The sequence below is a fragment of the Macrobrachium nipponense genome, chromosome 2, assembly GCF_015104395.2.
Source record: "Macrobrachium nipponense isolate FS-2020 chromosome 2, ASM1510439v2, whole genome shotgun sequence".
NCBI classification, from domain to species: Eukaryota; Metazoa; Arthropoda; class Malacostraca; order Decapoda; family Palaemonidae; genus Macrobrachium; species Macrobrachium nipponense.
The window spans coordinates 57748479-57772422 of record NC_087201.1 but is presented as its reverse complement, the minus strand read 5'-3'; the positions used below and the strand labels follow the sequence as shown (position 1 = coordinate 57772422).

The window sequence follows — 23944 nt, the reverse complement described above, 5'->3', positions numbered from 1 at the left end:
TTAACAAAAAATTAAAATATCGATCACACCAACAACAAACGACAAGATAATATAAGTATACAAACTAATTCTCACATCAATAATACTGAACCCCAGAATAAACATGATGATACATGTATCCACCAATACCGCTATTAACATTGAAGATTCAAATATCCATGAAAAAGAACTTCCAATGGAAGAGGAATCAAATGATAATAATAATCGAGCTAACTAAAACAAAAGAATACTGGAATGAACCCCACCTTAGGGGAAAAAATCGAATATTGAGAATAACAATCAATCCAAAGAAGAAGGCTCAAAGGAAGGTTTTGCATCTGTTATCCTGAGTACTCGAACCCTGAGATCTAAGACACAAAGATAGATCCTGACTGAGCACTTAAAGAAGTGCTGGTAAGCAGTGTCAAAAAACCTGAATGTCTCAGCACTTCTCTCATTCTATGTATTATGCCTAAACCATCATGAAGATTTGGAGTTGGTTCACATTAGTAAAGACAAATCCTATGGGCCAGCCATGTGAGAGCTAAATAAATTGGCTCAGTAATATGGTTAAACTATTTAATAAAAAAAACCATTTTCAACTTGATTACAAGAGTTTAAGGAACATTTAAAACCTCCAGTGCATATTCTGAGGCCTTGATTATGTTGGACTCAGACTTTTCAAAGTAATATTTGAGGTTGAACTGTATATAACTGATATCCATAGTTGAATTTAAATAGACTTCAGCTTTATAAAACAAGGTCTAGGTTGGATGTAAGCTTCTCTTGTGTTATATAATTTCTTTATAAAATTTTAACCTTTTTGGCCTTTGGCTTTTGTATCGGCTATGTTGTGGACTTTTCAGCTAAGGTGTGTGTCAAACAGCCTAAGAACTTTGCTGTTAGGCTTATAAATATGTGATGATCTCCAATCTAAACTCCATCTCTGATGGTCTCAAATCTTTAAGTCAACCTCTTCATTTTTTTTCCACTTTACATTTTTACAGAACATAACTGTGTGACCTTTGCAGTGAAGATGATAAGGCCATGTTTCTATTTTAACTATAGCATTATTGATGGTATGATTGTCAAGACTTGTGTTTGATGTTGTGTAGTACTTAGTATAGCAAAATTGTACATAATTTGAAATATTGTTTTATATTCCATCTGCTAGTTGACTTCTGATATTGCTAGTATAAAGAGGATTTGATTTAAGAAAAATTGACTGTCAAGCCAAGCATAGGGTGCTAGTGAGAACACTTACTTGTGGAACTCCATTTTTAAATGGGAAAATTTTTGAATGAATATCATCAATTTGTTCTTGAAAGGCATATAAGGTATGTTGGAAAGTTTTCAATGAAAATTGGCAAGTACCACAGATATTTTGCATTTTTTTTTATCAAGAACATTCCCATGTGGTATCATAGGCTTTTTATATAGTATCAAAATCCTGTACAGGTGTGATCTTGTGGATAGGAAAGTAAACCTATAATAGACCAATTGTTGTGCGATCCAAAATATGTGTTTCAGTAACTAATTTTTGTATGTACATGCTACTTTGCTATCTCATACAGTGTGTTTTCTTTTCCTACTAGAATATTCCAGTTCAGCTTTTGTTCCTGTGGGCAAGCAAGCCAGAGTCATCTTTGTATGAGTATTCCTCAGCATAACCTGGGATCAGTCTTTAAAACTTGGTAACAAGATATGTAACTGGGGGTTAAGGGGAAAGAGAGGGAAAATCCCTCGCCCACTTGCTGTTAGCAAGTACTTTTCTTTTGGGGCAGTTTTGAATGAGGATGTCTTGCTATTCTCTTGTTAATTATCAAATTGAAAATAATGCTTTTGAGTATTTTATTTGAACTGAAAATAGTGTTAATGGTGGTATGAAAGTCAGTAGCTAGTGTAGTGAACTGTCATACCTTCCCTTTTTGTTGATCATTGCTGTTTACTATTCAGTTGTAGAGGGTAGATTTGTTGCTGTCTTGAAAAGATTCTGGTAGAGTAGATAGGCTAAAATAGCTGCCTTATCACTTTGCCCTCTCACCAAATACTTTCCTCCCTGTAGCGGGGTAGTACCGTCAGTACATTTAATGCAGTTTACTGTAGGCATTCAAGCACTGGGAGAGGTCATTCAGCGCTGGAAAGGAAATTGATAGTAGGTAGGTTTGAAAGGTGTAGCTGGAGGAAAACCTCGCAATTGCACTTTGAAATAATTGTTAGGTTGAGGTGGATAGCAAGATGGAAGAAAGAATGAAAGGGTTGCAGCTAGCAGGTGAAGGGACTATGCACAGAACCTTTAGTAATGCCTACATAGCACCCCATGAGTTGCACTGATGGTGCTATCCCAACTACACTTACGGTTCATTGCAGCGTGCATTTGTCCCTTAGCTGCAACCCCTTTCATTCCGTACCTCTTTTCAAACTCTCTTTTTCTGTCTTAGTCTCCTCCTCATCTTACTGTCCACTCTCTCCTAACAATTGATTAATAGTGCAACGGCAAGGTTTTCCTCCTGTTACACCTTTCAAACCTTTTCCTGTCAATTTCCGTTCCAGAGGTGAATGACCTCATAGGTCCCAGTTCTTGGCCTTTGGACTAAATTCTATATTCAATTCAATTAAAATACTTTCCTACTCTTCCCCGCGTACACTTCTATCTCAGCTGAGAGGGGTGCATGCACCATGTGGTGGATCAGGGCACCTACTCTTACTATATTTACTTATACTGTCTACTGTTGTTTCAACTGCTAGGACCTCAGTGCTGCTGACCTTCCAGAAGCCATCATTCATCTTGTGGAAGATGCACCGGCATTGACCATGGTTACAAACTTTAGAGGAGAGTAAGGAGAGGAAGAAAAAGCACTTTCATTCCTTTCCTCACTGTCTCTTTATTCTTCCTCTAATAAGAAGAAGCGGGGAAGAGTCCTAGAGGACCCTTTCTCTGGCTCAGGGAGGTGTGGTGTCCATCCACTTCTACTTGTTTTGTTCACTGTAGGTAGGGTCTGACGTGAATGAATCACCTTACCGGCTGGGCACCCTGCTTGACCCATATTTTTTGGACATTAAGAATGTTGATAATCCTAGACCTCTCACAAGAAATCCCATAGGGTTTTGAATAGGTCCCTTCCACATATCAGGGAGAGTCTCTGACATGAATAGAACCCTGCTCCCATATTCCGCAGAAGTACACATGGAAGAGCTGGTGTTACACCACACCCAATGTATAAATCGTAACCAGCTTGGCTGGGGTATTCACTTATCCAATGTGTGGCACCTTACTCTCATCACCCTTAAGTGATAGAACTAGCTTTACCAAGTAGTACTCAGTGTATGATCTCCAGACTGTGTATGTGCAGGGTGTGCACAATTACTTGCTCGCCTAGTAGTACTCTATACCAGGCCCGTACCTAGAGTTTTTTATTTTGGGGGGGTCTTTTTCTCAAAACTGGACCTTTTCTTATGTAAATGTTATTCCATATATGTATAGGTATATACGAGATGAAATACTTGAAAATTTTATTTTAGTTAAATTAAGAAGAAAAATTGGGTATGCGGTCTATTCCCTTCTACCTGATTAGATGTTATTCAAAGTATACTGACTTTGGATAACAGAATTTCACTTATAATGTTGAAAGTTTGCACTGAAATTCAAGAATATTTCTGTTTTATTGATTGATTCATTTATTTTGTTAACAATTATTGATTGATTCATTTATTTTGTTAACAATAACATGCATATTACTTTATTTGTTGTTATGTTATACACTTTGACTTAACAAAAAAAACATAATTATTTATTACTTTGTAAGTACAGTTCAATGAAAAGGATAGTCACAGAAAATATAGACCCCCCTCGGTACAGGTCTGTATACACATCTGCAAGTACCCAGAGTCCTCCTGTCTTCTCAAGCAGGAGGAATGCTCAACCCACTCTCCCAGAGTGTGGCAAGTATGGTGACTCTTCACGCGCACTCCTTCAGAGGTAAGTGGTTGGAGTCAGTACCACCCTCTCATTCGGTGTGTACACAAGCCCTAAACTATGGCATATGAGGATAGACAGGGTTTGTGTGTGACAGACCTCATCTTACTGTGCTTGTTGGGGTCAAGATGATCTGTCTGTTTACCACTGTGTTGCATCCTGGTCTCCTAGTAGTTTACCATAGACCCCAGAGTTGCTTTCAAAGCACTCCTGCAGCCTCTCACTGAACAATGCGAGCTGCTTGAAACAGATGACCTGATCAGAACTCATTTCCGTCCACTGGTTATCTGCTGCTTTGTTTTTTCGACCAAGCCTGGCATTACTGATCATTTTTGTCACATGAACAGGCACATTTACCCAGTGCTTTTCCAAAAGTTCCCGGTTTTGAATCACCAGTACCCTCTTTTTCAGTGTGTACTCATGCTGAGCAATTTGTACAACCAGGTTTGCACTACAGTTCTCAGCCTTGGAAAGTGCATACTTGTTATAGCTTTTAAAAATGCTTGCAAAGTTTAGTTTGACTCCATCCTATCATACAGAATCCTAACCACAATTTCAAGAGGTTATGAGTTTTTACTATTTGAGGTTTATGGCTTGGTGGATCATGATTTTGAGCAGCTACAACTATTGTAAATGATTTTTTTTTGTAGTGATTAATATTTTTAGGCCTGATTAATTCATGTTCTCAGTCCAAGGGTAATTGGTTTGTCAGCTTCTCTTAGGAATGAGAATCCAACTCATGCTTTTGGACACCTGTTAAACCTGGAGATGTTTTGTCCTTTCAGAACTCCTTTATGAGAGCTGAGAGATCAGTTGGCTCTTTGTGAGCTTAATGATCCCAGGGAAGTAACCACAGCCCCTTATTGAATTCTTTTGTTAGAGCTTTCTTTATGGTTGTGGCTTGCTAATGGTGTTTTAGATAAGGTTAATAGTCTAATCTGCTGATCAGAGGGTTCCCTGCTATCTGGCAGTCAAGCAGACTACATCATTACTACTGTACTAGATGCCAAAGCAGCATCAACTGTAGTTCTTCAATGATACCTTATATTCTCATCATTGTTGATTAGTACTTTGTTTTCCTCCTGATCTTCATCTTTTCATAGGAAAAGTCAAGACCTCTTAGAAGTAGTCCCACAAGACTTCAAGCAGCTTTCTCAGGCTCTGGGAGGTGGTGTTAGGTAGTCACTTCATTCTATTGTTGAGCAACACGTCTAGTAATTTTTGTCAAGGACAAGGAATAGCACTAGTTACCTTTACCTGTCAGTTGGTGAAGTAAATGAGAGTTGACAGGTTGGCATGTTCCTTAATGAAGTGTATTGGCGAGTACCACATCCTTCTCATCCAGTACTTGAAGGGCCAGAATTGCTCCAATTCCTTGTGCTTTTTGACACAAGTCACTGCAGACATGTTGCTCAACAATAGATTGGAGGGACTACCTAACACTGTCACCTCCAAGAGCCTGAGAAGGCTGCTTGAAGTCCTGTGGGTCTACTTCTGAAAGGTTTTAACTTTTCATAGGAAATGATGAAGATCTGGAGAAGGAAAACAAAGTGATCGACAATGATGAGGAATAAGGTATCACTGAAGAAGCAACAGTTGATGCTGCTTTGGCATCTAATAGAGTAGTACTGATGTGGTCTGCTTGACTCTTCTTCGACTTCTTCTTCAACAATCTCTGAGGGGGGAGCAAACGAAACACCAGACAGTTGGCCTACCAGGAGGTAGACCATTGCAGAGGTGTGAGGTGCGGTCTTGTCAAGTTCAACCACAGCAAGAGATACTAAAGGAAGGGGCCATGCATCATTACCTTAGTCAACGTAGAGGCCCTCGAGAAGGTAGAAATTGTGACAGTCGAAGTGGTTGGTGTCTGAACTGAACTGAATAGACTTTAGGCCAAAGGCTAAGCACTGGGACCTATGAGGTCATTCAGCTCTTATACAGAAATGGACAGTAAAAGGTTTGAAAGGCATAAAGGGAGGAAAACCTCGCAGCTGTACTATGAATAAACTGTTAGGATAGGGTGAAAAGTAAGATGGGCGCTTCAGTGGTGTGGTGGGTATGGTGTTGGCATCCCACCTCGGTGGTCGCAGGTTTGATTCTCAGCCATTCCATTGAGGAGCGAGAGATGTGTATTTCTGGTGATAAAAGTTCACTTTCGACGTGGTTTGGAAGTCACGTAAAGCCGATGGTCCCGTTGCTGAATAACCACTGGTTCCATGCAACGTAAAAACACCATACAAATAAACAAACAAAAGTAAGATGGAAGACAGAGAATATGAAAGGAGGTACAGTAAAAGGAATGAAAGAGGTTACAGCCAGGGGCACAGCTAGGGCCAGAAGGCACGCTGCAAAGAACCTCAAGTAATGCCCCTGCATGGGGGGAGTGGTCACTGGAGGCAACAAACAAACACTAGAGAAACCCAGAGAGAGCCAAGTCTCCTCAGCCAACCACAGGTTTGGAAAGTTGCAAACTCGTCAGTGTCTCACAAGTCATGCAGTGAGTTTCTGCTCCCACCTGACAAAAATGTCTTTCAAAAGTTATAACTTTCATTACACCTGTTTTACTCAAAGAAAAGCATTTTTTCCCAATTTCATCACTAAATATTGTCAAACCAATGATTTAAGGAGTTTAATATTTGAATTATGTGCTTCAGTAAACTTAATGCTAAATTTTGTACAGTGGTCCCCTGTATTCGCAGGGGATGTGTACCAGACCCTCCCCCCCTTCCCCACACATAGTTGGAACCCCTATAAAAATTCTGGAAACAGCCTATTTTGGTAGGTACAAATCAAGAAAAACCCACTAAAAATAATTATTCCTGATTTTTTTAATAGTTTTATCACAAAAAGTCCATTTTATGATGAAATTGATAGAAAAAACAGGAATTTCTGGTTATTTCTCATATAAAAATACCATGAATAGCGGAATTTCCCACAAATAATGGGTAGATATGGTCCAGAGAAATCCATGGATGCGTGAGTCCGCAAATGTGGAGAACACAAATTAGGGGGCCCCACTTTATCATAAAATAAACATGAAATATATATCTTTTCATTCTTCCTTACATGACATCGCAGTGCATTCATCATTTATCATCTTGCGTTTCATACAGTATCGTAGCTTAAATGTCATGGGTGACGATGCTAAGAAATTATAGGTAGGGCTATCAATGTGAAAATAACAAGCAAAAGATTAAGAATATTAATCTCTCCCCCATCATCTTCATGCAGTCATGTCCTGCTCACATGACCAGTCAATGACATTATCATGATCACTATCCTTCAATAGAAGTAGTCTTATGGGGAAAAAGAAAATAAAGACTTCATTATCATTATCACTATCACCCTCTCTTATCCTAGTGGAAATCTGTACATGGAAGAAAAATCACTATTTAAAGATATTGATACCTTAGGGAAGAAATTCGTTCAGCCCAATGGTTTTCTTTTACTAAAAAAATCTCTTTTTCTCCTGTATCCCTCTCATTATTCCTTTTTATTATGTACAATATTTTTAGAGAGACTTCCCCATTGTTTATGAGAGAGGGTATTAGTGATAATGAAAGTGATGATAATGAAGTCTTATTTTTCTTTTTCCTCATTAGACTATTTCTATCGAGGGATCATGATCTCAATGATGTCATTGATTGGTTACATGAGCAGGATGTGACTACACAAAGATGAGAGAGAGATATGTTAATATTCTTAGTCTTTTGCTTGTTATTTTCACATTGATAGCCCTATCTATAATCTTGGTAGCATTGTCATCCATGACATTTGAGCTATGATACTGTATGAAACAACAAGACGATACATGATGAATGCACTGCGATGTCATGTAAGGAATGAAAACATATTCCATGTTTATTTCACTATACATACATATTTTAGCATTAAAGCTAAAATATGTAGTGAAATAAACATGAAATTTTAAGTTTACGGAAGCACCTTAAATCACTGGCGTGACAATATTTAGTGATGAAAATGGGATCACTACTTTTCTTTGGGTAAAACCGAGGTGTAATGAGTTATAACTTTTGAAAGACTTTTGTCAGGAATCAGGGGAGGTGGGAGCGGAAACCCTCGCTGCATGACGCGAGACTGATGAGTTTGCAACTTTACAGCCTTGTGGTTGGCTGATCAACAGCCAATCAGGAACGTTGTCAGGGATTGGGCTGGGCCCCAGATGCACAGCACCCAACGGCCAATCAGGAACGTCGTCAGGGATTGGGCTGGGCCGGGCCCCAGATGCACAGGTGCTGTGAAAGAATTACGGGAAACCACCTTTTTTTTTTGGATCAAGACAACTTATCTGATACGGGTTTGCATTTCTCATAAACGTTTATAAAAGAAAAAGACCAATCCCACTAGGAATATAGAAAGTGAAGCTAAGTGGCAGACAAAGCACAATGGCCAAAAGCAGCGAATGCTTACTGTCTGGGTGGCTCCCACCTGGTGGACAATATGTAGTTAACTCTACCTAACCACCTTGGTTAAAATTTAAACGGCTGTTTGTATAGTGGAGGAACAACTATGTTAACTCCATTTGTCAGTCAAGATTTTCTTCACTAATATTGTTTTTTTTTATATTGTTCATTGAAAACTTTAGAAGTTGCCCACCTTCCATTTCTGATAATTTTCTGGTGATGGCTGATGTTGCTGTGAGTGCTTTTTGGTTAACAAGGAAAAACTAGAGTTTATTCAACAACATTTTAATGTTCAAAAATACTTATCTTCTTCCTTCAGGCAATCATGTTTACAACACATTTGCAATCCTATATTAATATTTACAAAACATTAAATCATATGTCACATCCATAAAGTAATGCCGTATAAAACTGATCATCTTCACCTATCCAGATATTTCAATAATTACTACAATTGCTTAATTGTTGTCTAGTGGCACTGTACTTTCAATAAAAAAAAAAAAAAAATTTAACAACTTTTATTCACAAATTCTGTTACTTGAAAGCAGCAGCATGAAACCAAAGAACCTTTCAAGTAGGGCAACATAGAAACCATACATTAATTTACTTGATAAAAAAATTCTCTAGCAATCAAGATGTACACTTAGTAAAGAAATACACAAAAAATTGAAAGTACAGAGTATACACTTTAGAATCTTTTAAGTACATAAGGTTTATAAATCACTTCAGCCATAAACTCTCACTGGGAAGATGATCAGTTATACAAGTAAAATTCATATACTGACAGACAACAGAATTCTTCATCTGGTGTGTGTAATGTGCTGCTGCTACATTGAACAGCTGCTACTGCAGATGCTACTTTGAACAATCATTTTCAGTCAAAAAAGCCTCTGCCTATAGCAGGTGAGGTGGTCTTTGGAATTGCTTTTATACTCTTACACATTGAAGTTGCACATTTATCTAGATGTAAGAGTTTATAACACAGGTGAAACAGCAATCAATTTTTTTTTGTACACAAACCACCAACATTTTGAGCAGTCATATTTAAACTTGAGAAAAAAGACAAAAGGCCACTATTATGGCAAAAGTATGAGGAAATTGTAAATAGTAAGAGATACTGCTGGTTTAAGTTTCAACTTACATAATTTTCTATGCCAAAAACCCTCCAACATTCAAATTTACTACTTGCACTACACAAGTCTCTGATTACTCAAAAAATGTTAATAAAAATTAAATTATGTTAAACTTTACACATTACAGTTCATCTATACATGCAAAAGGTATTTAACATGAGGCAACACTTGACTGATTAAGAAATTTAAATAAATACTACTGTAACTGAGCATCAACAAAACACAAGAAAAAGAATTTTCATCCAATATATTACATAAGAATTTTTTAAAAATAAAATAAACCCCAAAGGCACTGCTCACATGACAAATTTCATGCCCATTTTATATAAGAATCGCTCTTAAGTACCTGATCAAGAAGTTTCTAAATGTCTGGTTGAACCACATAATATAATAATAATAATAATCATCATCATCAAAACACCTTTATGCAACTTATAATAAAAAAATATTACAACAGCATCAAGTTCGAGCCTTGCTGAAACTAAGGTTGAACCAGACAACAGACCTATCAAGGTAGCATTTAATAGTTTTAAAAAGAAACAAAGATTAACTTGCCATGACAGTAGTCTGCTTTAAGTATATCTACTTTACTGTTACAGCAGTAGTGATGGATAAATGCACTAATTTTGGGTTTCCTCATCAATGAATACTGCATTTTGATGTTACAGAAACAGTTACAGTACAGAACATGAAAACATAGGATTTTTGGAGGATTAATACACAGTAATCTGCACATGTATGTATGAGTTGCAGAGTTGAAAACAGTTTTATACTTCAGCACACTATTGGTTTATACTTCCAGCATGTTCACAGCTTTCTTTTCTTATTTATCCTACAATAACAACTTTGTATTAAAAAAAATAAAAGAGGGGGAAGGCTACCAATTGTTGCTGTGACAAAGTGCAATGTGATCAAAACTTAACCATTACCGTTTTTGGTTAGTTAAAACAGGGCAGTCTATTAAAAAATATAAATTGTCTCAAAATAAAAATCTATGTCCTCACGAGATGATTAGGGCCTTACCCTCAAATGAGATACTTATGTTTATGCCTGTGGTTAAAATCCAATAATGGTGAAGTTTTTGAAAATGTCAAATTCTACAAATGATGAAATGTCAAGACAATAAATGAGTGAAAAAATGACACAGGCAATGAAATATGTCAAGAATTCTTCCATAAAACATCCATTAAACCTCTTCTAATTGAGGACTGAGGTTAGAGGTTTCCAGCGGCTCCTAAATTTTTATCATTGAACACATCCTCCACAAAAATATGGCAAATACACTAAGGTAATATATTCAGCGATTCTAAATCGCATTAATTGACTAGCAAATCATGATAACAATTGATTGACAAAATACGATTTCACTATATAAATATCCCTCAGATTCCATTCACTGTCAGGGAAATACTCTGTACTGCAAAAAAAAAAAAAAAAAAAAATAATAATAATAATAATAATAATACTAATAATAATTACACTGTACAAAAAATTACTTTAAAATCCTTAAAGTTGGTGGAATATGTTAATACCAAGTAACATCTTTTATCACTCAAGATATTACATAAATTTTTGAATCAATGTAAGTTATGAAATGGTCAAGAAAATAAAATGCATCAAGTTTTGCACACATTTCAGCTAAGCCAAAAATAAATTGCAGATGGCCAATGATATGGAAATAGTGAGCAAAACCTATTCATGCCAATAGCTAGGAATATACCTTTCTACTTATGAAAATAAACCATGTTACAAGTATCACCATGATGCATCAGCTGTTCTTCTACAGTTGATGTATGCACAACAAAACTGTACTTCTTGCCTTACATTGGCATGCAGTACTCTACAGACGCAAGGACACTTCTCATTACTGGTCAAATGCCTGAGACAAGCTGACCATAACTAAAATTTCCTTATTACTCTGTAACAATTCAGTCACATTATCACAAACAGTGATTCGCACTTGGACATTTTCTCAGATTACTATGAGTTCTGTTTCCAAAAATGTTCCTACAAACCTTTAATCAAGGTTTTTCAACGAGGAGATTTCCAGTTCTTCAGTGGTACGAAGACATGGAAAAAAAATTGCAGTCAGTATTATGGATAAACCTCATGAAATGTAATACCAAGCTTACCATTACTCATGTGAAATCACATTCCAACAATGGTTTAAAAATTTAGCCGAGGGCATTTTTTTGTCTCTAAGTCTATGAGAGCAGCTGGCAAACATTTTGGAGCCATCCAGTTTTATGAGAGCAGCTGGCAAACATTTTGGAGCCATCCAGTTTAATAGACAACAACAGCAGCAGCTATGATTTTGCTTTGTAGTCTTATATGACAAAGGCTGGCACAATTAACCTTATTTTCAAGGTTGAAACTGCTGCTTGGAGCTATTATCACTGCGCAAAGATTAGAGGGAGACAAATTCATCTACGCTCTGCTATCAACTATTTTGGCAGTAAAGAGCCTTCAGTGTTTTGAGTTCTTCGATCAAGGCTTTGTTTTGGTTCTCCAAGACTGCAACTCTATTCTCAAGGCATTTGATGTACTCTTTCTTTTTGGCTCTACACTCTCTTGCAGCTTCCCTGAAAATACAAGGAATATTTTAATAAAAACCTGAACAATCTTCCTTCTCTGATAAGTCTTTCCAAATATACACATATGCAAGTTCTAGGATTTCAAAACTCTTAAATCTTAAACAAAATCTGAAAAGGATACGCCTACTGTATTATCATAATCTTATTATGTATAATATACACAACTTTCTTCAAGACAAAAATAAAAGGCAGCCTGCATCAAATTATACACATTATTATAATTTACTTAATAACTGAAAAATGAAAAAAGAACGTGTTGGACTTGTGGGCACAATTTTCAGTGATGAAAATGATGATAACGATTGCAGGTCCACAATAATATCGCATGTGAAGTATAAAGTCTTTAATAATAAGAGCTTTTGAACCTTGTACTAGGTTCGTCTTCAGTCAAGTGAACTTTATGAATTTAAAAATCCGTCGAAGTAAACTTCTGAATAGTGGAATAATAATCCTATTCAGAAGTTTACTTCGATGGATTTTTAAATTCATAAGTTCACTTGACTGAAAATGAACCTAGTACAAGGTTCGAAAGCTCTTATTATTAAAGACTTTATACTTCACATGCAATATTATTGTAGACCTGCAATCTGTGTTAGACTATTAATACTGTATTTAAAAAAAACTGCTTGCCCCAAAAGCCTTTGTTCTTGAGAACTGAAAATTGGAACTATGAAGTTAGTTGGGAAGCTAGGTGAAAATTAATGAAAAATACCAATAAAAAATCATTCACAGCTCAAACAATATACAAGGTATTCATAGTGGAGAACAATGATTTTCATTAATTTCATTACTATAAAAAAGATTAACTAGACCACTGACTTAAAACTTAACTCTCACAGGACTACCACAAAGAAATTTTCTTAATGATCACATCAGTATCTTTAATACATTGCAACTTCTCGCAAATTTTCAGTGTTGTTATACATTCAAGAATTGGGTAGTGTGGGTTACTCATGAAATACCCACCATTCAGATGACTGCATCCAATTCAACAACAGCACATCATTACTCATTTTGTTATAGTACTTGAAGACAGGATGGAATACAGATAGTAGACTACCGGTGGTGGTTTTTTTATGTACACTATTATTATTGCCTCATCATAAGTAGTAATGGTAATTTCTGTAGTTATTACCTATTTATGTTGGTAATTCAGTGTTAAAACATTAGCTGGCATCAGTGGTAGTGAATGTTGTGACACCTAAAATACTTTGAAAAAATCTAGTTAAATCTGAGTGTTCTCAATGATGTGAGGAGCCCCGAGAACTTTGGGAGGGAAAACAAGTCACTGAACGTTACATTATGTATCGACTCCCACCCACCTGACTTTGACGCTGTCATGAACTATACCCACTTTACTACTGATATTGTCATCATGTGAACATAAAATGCTAAAAGCATTGTGGTAAAGGTAGGGTTACTGTATACATAATATTTATGTAATGTTTGACACCTCATGAAATGTTCAACCCAGTTTTTTTTTCATAAAAAATCCATGATTGTTCAAGCCAAGATTTTGGCAAATATCATCCAGGCTAGACTAAGTTTATGTAGGCCTAGGCTAGTTTTGGAATTACGTAAATCCTACTTTAGGTTAGCTTGCCTTAGGCCTAGTCAGCCTAAAATTCTATCATTTCAAGGTTAAGTTAGCATTGGTTTATAAATTTATAAAATACATGAAATATCAGTAATATATATATACTAGTAACTTGCAAATCACCAATATTATCAATAATAAAAATAAAGAGTAAATCTATGCGCTTTATTACAACATCCTTTGTTTACATTTGTGTTCTTCACAGCTACTGAAAGCTGTGCAATCTCAATTTATTTGTGATAATAAAAGTGATAATATTCGATGGTTGAATTTCTTTGCCTTCTTTTTACTATTGTTGAATGTTACAATAATTATTGAATTAAAATAAAGATTAAGGTACGAACTTCATAGAAAATTAATTTGAATACCATGTCACTAACTTGATGCAGTACGTATGGTCAAGCGGAATCTTGGTTGCCCTACCAACCGCTATTCCAAGAATCAGTGCACCAACTCGTTAACTGTCCAACCCTCTTCCCTTCAGCACGCGCACACACACGATCGCGTTAACTATTATCAATGATTTCAAAACTTTTGTCGAATCTTAATGATTTATAGTTATGGGAAATCAGGCAAACAACAAACACAAGACTCAAGCTCCAACCCCTGTCTAGAGTTGCCAGATATAGCATTATTGAACATGTCTGAATATTTAAGAAAAGTTGCTTCAGTTTTGTTGGTGAATTTACAGTACACATTAAATATAATGAAAACATAAGAATTTATCATGAAAAGTGTTTACTGTCCCTCACCTGTTTTTCATAAGTCTGATTTCTCGCTTGCGAGTGGCTTCTTCAGCCATTTGATCACCTCTGTGTACACTTGACTCTGTTGCAAGGACTACTCCTTGCGTTAGGCCTGCTGCACCAGTGCTGGTAGCTATCTTCAACCCACTCAGGTCACTTGTGGCAACTGTCCATGTTACACATGTAAAAAAAAAAAAAAAACATCAAAATTAAAAGGGTCACTTTCATAATAATATTATAGTTATTTAACCTGAACATTATGTAAAACTTTTTGATTTATTTAATCCCTAATGATTTGTACTTAAGATACATGACAATAAAATTTAAGTGAAAACAGTCCATTTACCCATCCAAATGGGAGGAAACAAAATGATGAAAATTAACACAAAGCACAGAAGACTAACACAATGCTGCTAAGTAAATATAGTACAGTGCAACAGGCAGACCCTACTACTTTAAATAAGGTTAATAGCGTAAGTGTTGTCATGGTCACAAAATTACAACTTAACCCTTTAAATCCGATTGGAGGTATTAAACGTCGATATAAATTGTCTGTTGGGTGCCGATTGGACGTATGGTACGTCGATATAAAATTCTTTTTAAAAATTTGCGGAAAAATAGTTTTAGGCCTACTAGGCAAAAAATTTTGAATCATGCGCCTTGGGGGATGCTGGGAGTTCACGGATCAAGGCATTGTTTTGTTTACAATTGATAACCAGGCGCGCAAGCGCGAATTTCTTTCTTCTCGCACTAAAAAGCATCAGCGACACATCTTGGAAATTATTTCGTCACTGACATAATTTTTACACCATTTTATATTAGCTGTTACATGGAGTATTATATGAGAATGTGTGCAATTTCATGTAGAATACAACAAAAAAACAACTCATGGTTGTAGCTTTTATCAGTTTTGAAATATTTTCATATAAATAACGATAAGTGCCAAAATTTCAACCTTCGGTCAACTTTGACTCTACCAAAATAGTTGAAAAAGACAATAGTAAGCTAATACTCTTATATACTAGTAATATTAAATCATTTACCTTCATTTTGCAACAAATTGGAAGTCTCTAGCACAATATTTCGATTTATGGTGAATCTATGAAATAAACTTTTTCCTTACGTCCGCGTGATAACTCCTCCGAAAAAATCATAAATTTTTTCACCCGATTGTCGTAATGTTTGCACCATTTTAAATTAGCCATTACATAAAGTTTTATATATGGAAATGTGCGCAATTTCATGTAGAATACAACAAAAAACAACCCATGGTTGTAGCTTTTATCAGTTTTGAAATATTTCATATAAATACCGATGTGCCAAAATATCAACCTTCGGTCAACTTTGACTCGACCGAAATGGTAAAAAACGCAATTGTAAGCTAAAACACTTACATTCTAGTAATATTCAATCATTTACCTTTATTTTGCAACAAATTGGAAGTCTCTAGCACAATATTTCGATTTATGGTGAATTTATGGAGGGAAAAAAAAAAAAAAAAAAAAAAAAAAAAAAAAAAATTCCTTACGTCCGCGCGGTACTCTTCCGGAAAAAAAAAAGAATTTTTTTTGTCTGATTGTCATAATGTTTGCACCATTTTAAATAAGCCGTAATATAAAGTTTTTTATATGAAAATGTGTGGAAATTCATGTAGAATACAACTAAAAACAACCCATGGTTGTAGCTTTTAACAGTTTTGAAATATTTTCATAAATAACAATAAGTGCCCAAATTTCAACCTTCGGTCAACTTTGACTCGACCAAAATGGTAAAAAAACGCAATTGTAAGCTAAAACTATTACATTCAAGCAATATTCAATCATTTACATTTATTTTGCAACAAATTAGAAGTCTCTAACACAACATTTCGATTTATGGTGAATTTATGAAATAAACTTTTTCCTTACGTCCACGCGGTAACTCTTCCGAAAAAATCATAAATTTTTTTGTCCAACTGTCGTAATGTTTGCACCATTTTAAATTAGCCGTTACATAAAGTTTTATATATGAAAATGTGCGCAATTTCATGTAGAATACAACAAAAACAACCCATGGTTGTAGCTTTTATCAGTTTTGAAATATTTTCATATAAATAACAATAGAAAAAATTCGTCCTTTGGTCAACTTTAACTCTACCAAAATGGTCGAAAACTGTAATTGTAAGCTACAACACTTAGTCTAGAATATTCAATCAATTACCTTCATTTTGCAACAAACAGGAAGTCTCTAGCACAATATTTCAATTTATGGTGAGTTTTTGAGAACCGCTTTTTTTTACGCCCGCACGTTACAAATTCATGCATCATTTTGTGATAATATTTACTCTGTGTTGCCTTGATCGTTTTACAATGTTATATACCAAAATGATCGCAATTTAGTGTACAATACAATGAAAAAAAATTAACTTGTTAGCTTTAACTGTTTGGATCACAGCGCGTTTTGTAAACAATTATATATGAAATTTTTTTGTCATGCCGTCATTTATCCCAATATTTCTATATGATAATGATATTTTTTTTCATTGCTGATGGTTGCAAACTAAACTTCATGCAATGACAAAAAAAAGGAGCCAAAAATGAACTCTTAATCTTGAAAACTAAGCGTGCTGTGATTTTTTTTGGGGAAAAAAAAAAAACAAAAAAAAAAAAAAAAAAAAACTAACTAACTAACTAACAAACAAACAAACTTCTGCTTCGGCGCTCACTCGCGAACGCTGCCAGCATATGGGAGACGATTTTGAAAATACCGCTTCGGCGTTTAAGGGTTAAAGGTTTTAATGAGTTTATGTATTTGCAAGCTGTATGAAGGGCTTATGAAAGATACTTTCATCTGATGTTAACTTTGCATAAAAAACCTTACTAATTGTGACTAGTCTACATATACAATCAGCCTAAACCCTTCAAGTATTTGTACATAGAATACATGCTATTATTTTGCACATAGTATATATGGTATTACTAAGTTTAAAATATAAACAGCAACTGTAAAGTCTGTCTCACCAGGAACAATGAACTGGGGATCTGAGCCTTGTGCATATTGAACAATGGCTCCACCAGCGGTAGCAGCATTTGTCATAGCGATGGTTTGAAGACCGTCACTCCCTTGGCCACTTAGCTGTAGACTCCCAGCAGGAATCACTATAAGCAGGAGAGGTACCATAGTGAAATACTGAATGACAAACTATCATTTCACATTACAATATATAAAAGCTAATGGATGAACTTTGCAAAAGAACTACTTTTGCACTTACACTATCAAATCCAGCCAAATTTGTTTATGAATTTTACCCTGCCAACTTCAAGTTACATATTACTAATATAAAATACACAACTACCATTCTCAATTTCTCTCTAGTTTGAGAAAAAAAAAAAACTTTAGAACAATCATTTAGTACAAGAAAAGATATTGATGGTTCCCACTAACGTTTAAAAATAAAAGTTAGACAATAATAAAGGCCTCTATCACTGATATTTTAAATGCCATGATAACAAGTGTTTATTTCTGGTAACCCAACATATTAATGTAACTGAGAGACCTGCATTAATGTAACTATCAAGTAGGTAATGAAGTAAATAATACCGTACTTACCAATTTCAAATATAAGTACATGAAATATGTATTCACATTGTAATACTAAAAATAAGTACCTTTCAATTAACCAGAACTACACCAAGTCAGAGGTTCATTATTAGAATTACAGTACTATGATTCAATATCCCCCCCTATAACTCTCTCACCCTTGCTTAGTATGATTACCTTCACTATAACCTGACCAAATTCTCAAACATGTCAGAAAATTCCTCCTCCTTCCCTTCCCTTCCCATGTGAGAGCTTGGATATGTGACTAGTATTATTAACCTAAATAATTTGAAATAGTTACCTACAAATGAATTATGTAACACTCAGTAACATTACCCTAAATTTATTTTCTATTATTTCTCATTGTAACATACCAAGTTGAAGGAACAATCCTTCAAAACTATCAACTTATACTGGATTGGATCACTACAATATCATAAATTACATAAATACACCCCTACCATGGTATCATATATGACATCTATGGATGTTGATTATAACTTGCAACACATATTTACAAAGCTGGCAACTATAAAAAATTAAGCCTTAGAAATAAAGAATATTAATTGCTCACCAAAATGACATCAATGTATGGAAGAAAATTAATGAAACCTAAACAAAAGAAGCACATTTTTGAGAAAGCCATTCAAAGCAAAAGGTCTACACAAAACATTAGTAATGGGCAAGGACAAGGCCACAAGTTATATTACAGGGCAACAAGAAATTTACTTATATAAAAACATTCAACATCTTTTCATCATTCTTCACTTGATTAGGAGTTGACTTTAAGCAAAGCATTGCTTCTCATGTATAAAATTATTAAAACTAAAATATAGCATATCAAGCACAAAATGATTTACTGTGAAATGGAGAGAAAAAGAAATGCAAACAGTACTACTAAAAAGGTCTTAACATCATGAATTCAACAACTACCAATACACTGCTACAGCATTATCAGTGACAATAAATTAGGACAAAAATAACATCATGCCATAATCATCAAACATTATTTAACATCAGGATATGTGACCAAAAACTTAATAAAAGATGTGAAAATAAAATTAGTAAATACCAAACTATGGAGTGTGAACTTAAATCAGCTATACATACTAAAATAAAATTAACATTCAACTCTAAAAATGCAGAATCCAACATCCAATTATGTCCCCCTTCTCCATATCTGGTTATGTTTATGACCGAGACGTTATCCTGAAGCCCTAAAAGTGTAAAATGTAAAACCCAATAAAAACATGCAATACTTAATTTTGCTGTAGATATGAAATTGACGTAAACAATTTGTCACTATCTTACCTACAAATAACTATTGTCTGAACACAACCTCAGTTGAAATTCTGCCAAAACTTCAACTAAAATCTCTTGGAATGTACAACCCAATTAAGCATTTGCTATGCTAAAAAAAAGCTAGTTTTGGTTTAAAAAATCCCATTATAAATTATAATATGGCAAGGGTAAATAAAAAAAAAAAAAAAAAAAAAATAAAACAAAATACTTATGGTAGGGACAAGACATTTCCTGAAGAGAGATCTGAGACTGGTGGCAACAGGCACTACAAACATTTTCACGTAAAAACTTTTTTTGACACATTCACATGTATCGAAATTTACATTAAATTAATAATCTATGACGTATAAACACTGGCTACCCCCATAACTCAGGATCCTTCAACTTGAACCATGTGTATGGCAAGAACATCAAACAACAATTCCAATTAATGCAACAAGTTTACCTAGATCTAGGATTTTCCTCTTCCATGATTAACTTCCAGAATGTGGTACTAGCACAATTGGAGAAGGACCAAGATCTTTAACATTAGACAGCATATTAAGTACTCATGATTTCTTCTTCAGAAGATTAGGAAGACAAGAAGTTGTCTATAATCAAGGAAGACAAGAATCAAAGCCTGAATTTCTCCATCTACTTAAATACATCTAAATCGATCTAAAGTATTCACCGAAATAGATATGCTTTCATATGCATTTGGGTAAAATTTAAAAATGCTTCCATGTCAAGTAATCAATCACCTATTAACACTCAGGAATGGAAACCTTGCAAAATATCTAAAGAAGCATGGTTAACATACTGACATTGTCTTTGAAGTTAAAAAAAAATTTTAAGTTAAATTTTCTAAATTCAAATTGCTATAATGGTATCTGATTTGGTGGGAGGAACAAATACTTTGACCACAAATTCTCACTATTGATTCTTGTTTTCCAAAGGCAAGGTGAACGCACGATAAGCCGACGGACCTTTCAACAAACCTGCCGTCTGATACTGCTGCCCACCAATGGTCACTGTTCCCGTTGGTTCGTCTTGTGAGGAATCAGAGCTACCAGCGTCACCTTTGTCTGCCAACATCAAATTACATTTGCTAAGAATTTCAATCTAACAAATCCATCTATATATGAACAATGTATATTATCATGTTGGAGACACTTGGTTATTTCAAACTTTACCTGTTTGTAAACCTAATTCAAATTAACTTTAAAAATGCTGAAAACCAGTCGTTGATTTATCCCACCCTTCATGTAATTTCCTCAGTTATGAAAAGTTGAATTTAGTAGAGTGCCCCTATATTTTAAAATCTACAACAGTTATCAACATAAATGACTGCAATACAGAATAACAAAACTATGAAGTTCTACATTGCAAAACAAAGACCAAAACTCATAACATTTAATACGGCCTTTTCATTATTGGCCGTTATGATCCTATGTTCTAGACATCATCTATTACATTAAAATAAGTATAATTTTACTTGAATCGATGTAGCCACTGAATATGGAAATTAATGGAAATAAAATTCCCACTAATAGAAAATGGCAGTTATGAGCGTATACTGCATAATTTTAGAAATGCAGATGATATGGCTACTGTATCTTAAAAATGTCCATATAAACTCCATAAAAATAAATCTATACAATACAACATATTATAAATGTGGTCCCATTAGGTTATTTTCCAACGTCATAACAATATTGATATTGAACGTATGCATAATCTAACCCCAAATGAGATAATCCCTCTTCACCCTGGTAAAAGACTCCTGTCTACCAAAAATAAAACTCTAAAATGTACCTCTCAATAGTGCATTGCTCACGACAAATCTCTTCATAGTGTAGCAAGGCTAGGAATGCTTGGAAAATGGTTGAATGATGTAGACAAATAACACTGCACAAACACTCCAGAGAAAGTGCACTTCCCAGTTTGAGGAAACACAAATTATCACCAATTTCAAACAGCCTTAGTTAATCTAGGAGAGACTCTTAAGAGTAGATAAAGTGTTTGAAGTTGAAGGACGATTTCATTCTATTAACACTGTAAATGAAAATGAATGTTTTTAGAGCATGATAAGCAACAAAAGGCTGATGAGCATAGCAAACATCACTATTCCATTACAGCGCTGCTTAAGCTTCATATTCAACTTCCTCATTCTTCCCAAAACATATGCTAGTTTATATAGTGCAATCATCTGTTAAAATTATACACAGTGTATGATAAATTCCTTCATTTTAATAGAACTATTTACTGTATTAAATACACAAACAAAATCCCAGCCCTTATCCAATAGGAACATTAAACCATTGGAATTAATCCGATTGTGATTTACCATTTTGGAAACACTACATACTGTAGTTAATTTCCTATGGGACACTGGCACAACCATTTGTCAATCCTTATTGTTTATTATATTCAAGTGCGAGTAAATCTCTTCTCCTTTATTCCTAACACCTCACTGTCAGTCACTTTTACCTGGCACAATTTCTCCACTTATTCTGATATGTCATACAAAAAATTCCCATTGGCTTTTATATACAAGCTCTCCCATCCATACAAGTGAGTGATGTCTATGTAATTTTCAGTATTCCTAAAACATTAAGACAATCTAATTTTCAGTAATTAAATCCACAATTTCAAACGGGCTTCCCAACAGTAGTTAATCCATACTTTGTGCCCTGACAGGTGTGCTGTAACCAATACTTATTGTTCTGTGGAGAATTTACTACTCCTATGGTTTATTTTGCTCCCTTTCACTTTCCTATAAGAATAACTCTAGGAGTTTATATAAAAAAACTTAATGGTCTGGTTAAACTACTTAATCATAGCAAAAAAGCAGATGTCAATGAAAACAGTAGGCAGGGATTTTACCTCTACTTGGCTGTACAGCAAAACCATAGCTAACAAAATGTTCAAATACGTACTAGCTTTGAAATTTGAAACTACATATCTACATGTTCCATACTCTATCATTCAAAAACAAGAATACTGCTTCTCCTCTTCACATCCTGACCTATGGGAACCTGAATCCTTACACACCCCAGAATTTCTTTCTATAGTGTATTTAACCCAATTCATTAGTTCTTGTTTTCAATAAATATTACAACCAAAACTGAATTCCTAAGTTAAATTAATTAGGATCTGTAAGTTTAAAAAGGATAACCTATGAACAGGTTTTTACATCCTATACGTACTACAACCACCAAAAGACAAAAATGCATGATTAATATACCTTGTTCACAGACAAATTAAGCTGCATAATTAAGGATTTATTAGATCTGAACTGTAATTAACAAGTAACTCTTATTCAACAAAATTAATCAATGAGCAACTAAGACACTTTGCCACTTAATTTTAATAATGATGCTGTATTTTCCTTTTATATAAAAATGACACCTACAATACAGCAATAATTCATTACAGAATCCTTGATCTGCAATGCAAATGCCATATCACTAAAGTTGCAGTTCCCCTCCTAGGCACTCTACCATTTTCAGGAAAATTACTTCTTCATACAGACCCTCCCTCCCTCACCTGATATCTCACCTCCACCTAGTTCATTGAGAATCTTCCGATATGACGGTCGTCTTGCCAGGATTTGACGTTTTCTGGAGGAGTCCTGTTCTTCTCCTGCGTCCAGCACCTATTCAACAAAGAATACATAATAGTAACATACCTTACAATACACCTATCAAGCAATTCACAATATTTTTCACCACAAATTAGTGATAATGTTGGTAATTCTAAAGAGGATATAGAGAGCACAGTATGCAGTATGAGAAAAAAAGAAAGTCAACAGCCTTGGACCATCTGCCTCTCAATGAATGTTAGTTTCAAGTACTACTAGTAACACACTAAAAGATCTTGGCATCCACACAAAGATGTTCACTGTAGTCTTTAAAAGAGTGTACCTCAAGAGAAACCAATAACAAAACAAGAAAATATGCTTATCAAGGAGGAAACCTTTTACATGAAGCAAAACATTTTTTACATTCTTGTAGCAACAAGATTACCGAACGGGTGATTTTAATCCACTCTCTACAAATCAGTTAAAGAACACCCTCTCAAATATTAGAAATTAAATGCATAAAATGAAAAAAGTATCCCACATAAAAGTAATTCAGACAATAAGAGAACAAGGCAAAGTATAAATAAAATTTACAATACGTAATATGAACAAATACTTATTATCCAAAAATAATGAAAGAAATTTTCTTACGACATCAACTTTATATCAATACTTATCAAGATCTTCATACAAGATTATATGTATACCCCATTAAATGAAGAATGAATGAATATGAAAGACTTGGTACCATATGTAGACAAAATATCATGAGTACAGATCTCAGAATTCAGCAAGGAAACATCATAGAATAGAGATATGTACATATAAAGCAGCACAAGACAGGTGACCAAATTAAAACTGCCTACTTTGCACTATCAAAGAATATCCAGTATCATGCCTATGGTGAAAAAGTACACCCTTATCCTATTAGATGATTAGAAATGAGAAATAAACTTCACAGTCAACATAAAATTTTTCTTGAGTACCAAAGCATTAAGATAAAAATGCTTTGGTACTCAGATGGTTTAGCTGAAGAGAATATTCATAGTACT

General features: G+C 34.7%; 1 protein-coding gene across 10 annotated transcripts in view; it reads right to left on the bottom strand.

Moving 5' to 3' along the window:
- Positions 1 to 8648: 8648 nt before the first annotated feature.
- LOC135220608 (cyclic AMP-responsive element-binding protein 1-like) overlaps positions 8649 to 23944 on the bottom strand; it is an 81977-nt gene continuing 66681 nt past the window's right edge. For 3 of the 10 annotated variants that reach the window (XM_064257904.1, XM_064257908.1, XM_064257911.1), the window contains 5 exons: positions 22859 to 22967; positions 20296 to 20394; positions 17449 to 17586; positions 14456 to 14615; positions 8649 to 12094 (listed from right to left, as the gene is read on the bottom strand). In XM_064257904.1, the coding sequence (XP_064113974.1) occupies positions 11953 to 12094; positions 14456 to 14615; positions 17449 to 17586; positions 20296 to 20394; positions 22859 to 22967 (648 nt within the window). In that variant the 3' untranslated portion in view covers positions 8649 to 11952. Of the gene's footprint in view, positions 12095 to 14071; positions 14214 to 14455; positions 14616 to 17448; positions 17587 to 20295; positions 20395 to 22858; positions 22968 to 23944 lie in introns of all 10 variants that reach the window. The other 7 variants (XR_010315733.1, XR_010315732.1, XM_064257906.1 and 4 more) reach the window with 7 other exon arrangements.